This window comes from Calonectris borealis, chromosome 1 (assembly GCF_964195595.1).
Source record: "Calonectris borealis chromosome 1, bCalBor7.hap1.2, whole genome shotgun sequence".
NCBI classification, from domain to species: domain Eukaryota; kingdom Metazoa; phylum Chordata; class Aves; order Procellariiformes; family Procellariidae; genus Calonectris; species Calonectris borealis.
This window is the reverse complement of record NC_134312.1, coordinates 102,946,496-102,954,629: the sequence shown is the minus strand read 5'-3', so window position 1 is coordinate 102,954,629 and position 8,134 is coordinate 102,946,496. Positions and strand designations below refer to the sequence as shown.

The 8,134-nt window shown below is 49.5% G+C and overlaps 1 protein-coding gene across 1 annotated transcript; it reads left to right on the top strand.

Moving 5' to 3' along the window:
- Positions 1-194: 194 nt before the first annotated feature.
- TIMMDC1 (translocase of inner mitochondrial membrane domain containing 1) lies at positions 195-7,952 on the top strand. Its single transcript, XM_075170035.1, has 7 exons — positions 195-324; positions 456-621; positions 1,879-1,967; positions 3,853-3,920; positions 4,801-4,879; positions 6,305-6,415; positions 6,984-7,952. Exons 1-7 carry the CDS (start codon positions 230-232, stop codon positions 7,081-7,083), a joined length of 708 nt encoding a protein of 235 aa, XP_075026136.1. The 5' UTR covers positions 195-229; the 3' UTR covers positions 7,084-7,952.
- Positions 7,953-8,134: the final 182 nt, after the last annotated feature.

Below are 8,134 nucleotides of genomic sequence, written 5' to 3'. Positions count from 1 at the left end.
CCTTGCTTTCGCATCGCTGAACCAGCCCCGGGCCGTCGCTCTTCGTGGGGAGGACGGGACCTCGCTTCTACCTGCGGGGCAGCCGGGCTCCCCCCCGCCTCTGCGGGCGCTCCCGGAGGGGCAGCGAGGCCAGGCCCGCTCCCGCCGCGCCGCTCCGTGCCGTGCCCCGCCGGGGGGCAGGGGGCGCTGCCGCGCCCGCCCGGCGCTGCCGCCGGCGGCGGGGAGGGCCATGGCGGAGGGGGTCGGCGCTCAGCCGCGGTTCGGCCGCCCGGCGCCGCCGCCGCAGACGGGCTGGGAGCGGCTCAGCGAGCTCTGGCGGCGCGAGTGAGGACCGGGCTGGGCCGGGCCGGGCCGGACCGGGGCGGGCGGGTGGCGGGCCGCTGCGGGCGTCCGCTGGGCCCGGCGCTGCCCGCGGGTCCCGCGTGGAGGTGCCCAGCCCTGCCCTTCCCTTGCAGCGAGCGGCAGCGGTACCCGGAGGAAACGGTGAACATCGTCAAGTCGGCCTTCACCGGGGGAGTCGTCGGCTGGGTGTACGGCGGGCTGCCGGCCTTCTACCACGCCCGGAAGGCCTTCATCGAGAGGAGCCACGGGGAGCTCTTCCAGAACCGCGCCGATGCGGTGGTACGCGCCCCACGCCCCCGCACCGGCCCGGCCCGGCCGAGCCCACCCGCGGAGCCAGGAGACCCGCTGTGCAGGGGGATTACACGGGGGGAGCGGCCGGGGGTCCCGTCGGGGAACCGAAGCCTCCCCGGAGCCTCCGCGGGCGTGCGGGGCGGGGGCCGCCTCACGGCGCCGGCCCCGGCCGTGGGAGGGGGGGGCCGCTGCGGCCTGCAGTTCGCGGGGACTCGGAATGACCTTGGTTTAGGAAGAGGCGTGACACGCGGCTCCGAGTGGGTGTTAAGTGGCTGGTGAATCAAGATCTTCAAGTCTTGAAGAGTCTTTTGGCTTTTAAATTTCGGTGTGTTGGCAAGAGACTTCACTCCCCAGTGTCAGACTGGCGGTGTCCTCTTAGTCGTGTGAGTTCTTGTAAGACCATTTAAAATTCTTTTAGCTACGCCTCACAGCAAAGAACATTTTTGACATTTTATAGATGTATTGGGAGTTTGTTTGTTAATTAAACTGTTGGTTACCTGGATTATTAGGAAAAAAAACCACCTTTAAAAATCTGCCTGATTTTACATCATTCACTATTTAGATTTGACCCCGACGTAGCTGCCTGCAAAGTATGGGTGCCTGGCTTCACCCTGTCCTTCTGCTGACTCTCTTGTGTAGCTGCACCCCGGCTAAGCACTTACAGCACAGGCACTGGAGGAGAGAATTTATTTTCTTTCGTGGTATTAACTGGAACATTTTTAATTTTTATGAAGCTTCTGTTTATCACATCTTTTTAAAAGCCGCTTATTGCCAAACTTTTAAGCGCCAGTGCTAAACTGCAGAGCTTGATGGTCTCTTAACATTTAAAGTAGGTGGTTATTATTTACTTATTATGGTTATTATTTATTAATGGTTATTATTTATTAATACTTATGAACTGATAATAATGAAGAACGAGTTTCTAGTTTGCCCCCGCCTTTCTTCTCCTCTGCTGCTCTCCTGTACTGCCCTCAGAAGGCTCTCCCTGTCCCCCCAGACGTGTTTCAGCACCAGGATTAGAAAGACCAGTTGACATTACAAACTGGAATGAATTCTTGGTTTTCCTGTTGGTGGCTGGGGTGAACGTGAGCGGCTGTTCCTCTGAAGATGACCGACTTGATCCCTAAGGGTCAGGGTATCGTCCCCAAGTGACATCAGTCCCGTGACCCAAATGGCAGCGGGCTGGTGGTGCCGGCGGGGAGGAGCCGGGCTGTGAGCTGTAACCTGTCTTCTCTCTCCCCCTAGCAATCCGCACATCGTGCTGGTCTCCGGAGTTTCATCCGCTACGGCTGGCGCTGGAGTTGGAGAGTAGCCGCTTTTGTGACAATATTCAAGTGAGTGTTTCCTGATGGTAGTGGGAGAAGAGCTGGCTTATGCTTACGCAGTAGTTAGTGGCCAGGAGCCCTTCCTGCCGGCAGTGCTCGCAGCCTTGAGAGACTACTGGTGATTGATTGAGGCTCAAAGTGTTATGTTAACCGTAAGTCTGATTGATAAGGCGTGAACATGAAGAGGATTTAACCTTTTATAATTATCCCAGAATTGAAATCTTCTAATGAACCAAGACAAAAACTAAAACTGGAAAAGCCCTGTTCCTTACATCTAATCCATGCTATTATTGACTTCAATACTCTTCTTCCCTGTGCTTGACGGCTTCTTTCTGCTTTTGCTTCGTGGCTTTTTTTGCGTTTTTCTCTGGGAGAGTGTTACAGTGTGTTGGCTGTTTCTGGAAGAGCTTTCTATCCCACGCTAATTTTTCTCCTTTTTGTTATGTCTCATTACTCATGGTTTGTATACACTAGCATTACTCACAATTCTTTGTTCTTGTCCTCAAACGTTTGCAGATGATCATCTTGTTATTAAGCAGTCGCTGAACATCAGACCTACCAGTTGTATGTACCTCTTTAGGCCTTCAAATTTTTCCTACAGACACAACCAACGGCAGAGATAATGTTCCACTTCTCTGATTTTCTCCCCCAGATGAGTCAGTGTATTTCTGACAATATAGGATCAAACTAAGCACGCTGTTCTGAATAATGCCCTTTTAAACTAGGAATATCTCCTTCCCCGACATTCAAAATGGTAAATTTATGTCTAGTCCTAAACCTGCATTGACTATATCTGCAGGTATGTTCTGTTTAAATTCCCCTTCTGCTTTTAAGATACCAGCAGTATTGACTCGCATTATTTTATATCTCTGTCTCACTAATTTTTTTGTTCCTTTCTGAATTTCTTCCTCAATCTCTCTTGGTTTCTTTGGCTCCTTTTGGTTTAGTATCTGTTCTTAGGTTTCGTTAGCGTACTGTTTGCTTTCTCTCCTGAAGCTTTTGATTTCTTCAGATTTTCCTGGGCTTGACATGTAACCTCGTCGTCTTACACCAGATGTCTCCCTGCAGTCAGATCGTCGCCCTTTTTCACCACCCCTTTGTAAAAGGCTTTGAAAGAAGATATTTGCCGCTCAGCGTTAATTGTTTCTGTAAAGTCCAAGTTGAAGATTTCGTCCTGCCCTTGCGCGAATTTTGAGTTTTGCAGTTTAAAACCAAATTGTTTAGTTTTACCTTGTACCAAGGCTAGGGTGACGTTACAGCGTTGGGAAGGAGAGGGAGATCGCTGTTGACTTGTAGATGTCCTGCAGGAGGCTCGCTAAAGTGCTGGGGAGGATGCGGCTGCTGAACTGAGAACAGAGAGTGTTTTGGGGCTTAACTGATGTTTTTGGAGGAGATGGTCTACCTCCCCTGGCAGGAAATCTCATGCTGCAAGAGTAGGTGACCCTGCTGACATCATGAGTGTGACTTAGCTCTAGGGGTGGGGACTGCCTACATCAGGCAAGATCTTACTGACACGTGGGTTCAGCTTCTGGGGGTAAAGGTGCTACGTCAGGACTGACTGACTGACAGGACCTTTTCGTTGCTTAGTTCCTTTTATCCTTGAATATAGGATGGAAAAAAATGTCTTTGATTAAAAACAAAAAGAATGAATGTCCCAGATCCAGGCCGGGAATCCTGGTATTCCCCAGCTTCTGGCTGTGCAGCTGCCTGCAGTAAAGTCACAGAAATCAAGGCACTTCTGGCTGGCACGTGTGCGCTCTGGACAGATGGGCAACAAGGTGGTTAGAGGCAAGCTGGGGGTTGGCTTAATGAAATCCAGCTTTATTGCAGGCTGTGTTTTGCTACCTGTCTTTCTCCACGTGCAACTGACGACTTCTGTGCCTTATCTTTGCAGCACGGTGAGCACTGGTCTGTCTGTGTACCGCAATAAAACCACCATCAGTAATTTTGCTTCGGCAGGAGGTAAGACTGCTATAACCTTGTGTACTTTTCGTGAGCAAGGGTCATAAACAGGAAAGCATAAGCAGAAATCCGTGTCTCTTGGATTTGAGTGAGTCTCTAGCTTCTGTGCTCCTGGGTTTTGTTTCCTGTTCTCCCGACTGCCGTCGGGACTTTGCTCCGTTGTTTAATTGCTGCGTGCCTTTATTTGTAACAGAGAGATATCGATGCACTTCTGAACCACTGGGGAGTTTTGCAGTTATCAGTTCATCTTCAAAATACTTGCTGGAGTTTTTTGGGTGAAAAATGCTTGTTTAGGGTAAAGGCAACACTTGGTGCATAACCTGCTCTCATAACCACCTATTTAGCAGGGAAAGCATTTCTTATTTCTGCTCTTTATGACGGTTCAGTGCACTGTTTATAAACTACCCTTTTCATGCTAAGTTTTGCATGTCCGCTTTCGGCAAGAGGGCTCCGGGTAAGTGATCTGCTTGAGTTTTACAGGCTTTATTGCCCTTACGGTTGGATACGTGTTTTACTGATCTTTTCTGCCTTACATGGCAGCTACTATTATTAGCTGTTGCTGAATAGAAAAAAAAAGGGGGAGGGATCATGCTCCAGCCTGGAGAGACTTGGTTTTACTTTCATAGATACCTTTACTTCTTAGCATGTCTTGGGGAGTTTTTCTGAAGCAGAAGGGGTTTTGCGCAATGTTTTAGCGCAGAGACCAAGGTGACTGTATGGTGAGGGTCCCTCCCGCTGGCCAAGGCGCTTGGTTTCTGCTCTGTTAAAAGTGGATGTCAGCTCACGGAGAGGAGAAGTGCAGCAAAGCAGCTCCCTCTGTCTCTATGTGATGGCTGGTGGGGGGCTGTTTGTGGTTTCAGTGGGTTTGTGATTTTTTTAGCCTTCACAGGAGCCCTTTTCAGAATGCACTTGGGCCTGCAGGGACTGGCAGGTGGCTTCGTGTTTGGAACAGCGTTTGGGTGAGTTGCGACTGCTGCCGATGAGTGATGGAGACTCTTGAAGGGTGTTAGTTGGCGGCCTCACTGTCGTTGTTGGCGACCAAGCCTTGAATCGTAGGTGGGGCTACAGAAAATTCCCCTACTCTCTTGCCTTGAGGAATTTTCTGTATCTCTCTTGGGACTTCATGATGATGACTTCTCTTCCAACCTTTAAACTGTTTTTTTTTTCTTCTTTTTTTCTTGATTTGTGTTTTGCTGCTTCCTCAGTGATAAGAACTCAGTGCTCTCAACAGAGCGTCTTGCTTGCTGCTATTTGCTTATTAGAGGCAACACTAACTACCGTTAAATAGGAAATGATGAGGATGGGTTATAGACATGTCTCCTGACCCCCTTCCTTGGCATGGGCACTGATGAGCCCAATGGTTGTGCGCAGAACCGTTGGACATCTGTTTTAAGGAACTGTGTTGTCTGTGGGTAAAGGCAGGGGTGTAAGACACAGCTTCTGGGCTCCCTTCTCAGCTTCATCAGCAACTGCTCCTGTAGCAGCTCAGAATCCAGACGGCACACAAGGGGTGTTGGATGTCACGATGACACCTTTTGAAAAAGGGGGCACCCTGGGAACAGCCAGCCCCGAGGTTAGGAATCTGTGTAAAAAATGATTTTTTTACAAAATAGGCTCCGTCAAAGCCAAAATGTGGAGCAGCAGGCAATAGGAAACGCTGAGGAAGAAGCTGCGTGGTTGGGCCGCACAACCCAAGGCTGTAAGGTGGCACATCTCTTCCTGTATGTCTTGCAGTCATGTATCTCCTAAAGCTCCCAGGGGCAGGGAGGAACCCACAGTTCTCTCTCCGGGGCTCTGTCTGTCAGCATAATGACCCCTTACCTCAGGAGAAGTCTGACTTTTCAAGCAGAACTGGGATTTCTTCTCAAAGTGCTGGCTTATGAATATCCTCACAAGTGAATTTGGGGATCCTGCCTGGACAAGAGGATGAGCTTTATATGTGCTACTTAGCACCGACAGGGTGGTGTCAGCTGTGGGCATGCCTGGAAGCAGCCTAGGGAGCTTTACCAGTGAAAACACAAGTACCTCCAGCGCTGGACAGAAGCTAAGCAGGGGTGTGACTGTCTAAATTATGGGTGAGGTGATCTGCAGGGGTTGTTTGGGCACCTTAAATCCTTCCACCCCTTTGCCCTATATGTGCCTATCAATGAGTAAATTCAAAATATGTTATCAAAGGGGCTACAGTGAGTCATAGCTGAAGACTGGCTGTATTTGGTGGCTGACACTCGAATAGGAGCACCTTAGTCTGTGGTGTGATACGAGTACCGGGGAACGCGCCACTGATCTGGTGGCTGGCCCCTGCATGCTCCTTTTGCCGATGCCGGTAAGTTAGTACTGTTGTGTGTCTCCTGGGTGACTTGTGACTTTTCTGCTTCCTCCTCTAGGATCCCTGCGGGAGGCCTCTTAATGGTAATGCAGAAGCTTGCTGGTGAGACCTTGCAGGAGAAGAGAAATCGTGAGAGCAGGGAGCTGTATGAACAGAAGTTAGCGGAGTGGTAAGGAACAGCTCTGCCTGTTCGAGTCTTTGGCTAGAAGTGTGTCTAGGTCTGTGTGGTTCAAACATTTAAAGAAACCATGACACACTAGGTTTTCTAAACCTCAGTTCTTCTCTTGGTTTTCGGTGTGTTTCACTCGCCCGTTTGAGAACTGCTGATTTCGTCTTCTCAGCCTTAGATGTTGCTGCTTTTTTTGTAACAAGGTATTTTGTTCAAAATTCATGCCCCGCCCCGGGCCCAGTAACTCTGCATCAGTTTTTCACTTTTGCAGTGGCTGAGAAGACAAGCAGGACAAGCACATTAGTATTTCTTTAGCAAAATTGAGAGAAGCCAGAACTCTGGCTTTTCCTTCATTGCTGCCTTCTTTCCGTCCCCGTTAAAGAGAGGAAAGAAGGACAGCTGGAGGTGTTGGGGAGAAAAGGGTATGACAGTGGTTGCGTGACTTACTAAAACTCACAAATAGTGCCACTTCTAGACGAAACTTTTCAAGAGTTGGGGTTCTGCAGTGATGCTTTTGTCAGGAGGATACAGGCATAAAATTACTTTGTGCTCTCTCTTCTCTCGTTAGGCAATCCAGGCTCAGTGTGACTGAAGTCTTAGGCCAAACGGAAAGCAACGCCCAGGGAGAACTGGAGACAGAGAGAGCAAGAGAATCTAGGAACTACTGAGTCTTCCCCAGATCTCTGTTGTAAGCAGCTACAAAGTATTGTGATTCTGCTCCTAAAAAGTCTTCAGTCAAGGGGTCATGGAAGTCGTCTGTGAACGCAGTTACATCCTGTGTACTTGCGAAAAAGCATTTTGCTGAAAACATTGTTGATGGATGCATATTGCTGCACAAGAGCTTGGAAGGGCCAAACCTGTTCCACCTGAGAAGGTGGAAATACAGACTAGGAAGCGTCATCTAGGTTTGGCAGGGGGGAGGGCAGTCCCAGAGCCTCGTCTAGAACCCATTTCACTGCTGAAAATGTCCAAACCACCAGCGATGTAGAAATATTCAAGGTAAAGGAGCCTAGGAATAGTTTGGATGCTAAAGGTACCCTGATTCCAATTACGCTCTGGTGAAAGCCGCTCTTCAGACAGCGCCTGAAGGTCTTGCTGTCGAAGCGCAATACAGGCAGCACCAGAGCGAGTGGTTCTCCTCCTCTCGCCACCCACCTCCCACAGCCTGGCTTGGCCCGGCTGGGACCCATGCTGTTTTGCTGGCGGTGGTTTCTTCAGGCTTTTTGCAGAAAAACACACTTGGTTCCTACAGTACTTGGGGTATTTTGCAGTCAATGTTGAGGAAGGGTGGAGGAGCTGGGAATGATACAGAAATACCCTGGAAAAGGCATGTTCGGGGTTCCTTAATAAAAGGGTGGCTGAGGGGGCCACAGAAAGGATGACTTGTTTCTGGTGGTGATGGTGGAAGAGTTGGCACTGTGGACAGTTCTAACAATAATAAAAAGGCCTCTAATTTCATTTGAAGGTTGGAAATTAGGGGATGAGCTTTGGGGGGAAATGTGGTTCAAGACACTCAATAAAGCCATCTAGCAGTGGTGATTGTGTCCGTAAGCTCTTTGTGTTAGCACAGTATGTACTTTATGTTAGTACAGCATTTGCATTAGAGAAACGTACTTGAGTGATACCCCATAAGAAGAGCCCTATCAAAGATCCCACCAGCGAGCAATAAAGTCTGGTGGCGATGTCAGACATTCCTCTATCTGGGCAGTAACAAAGACA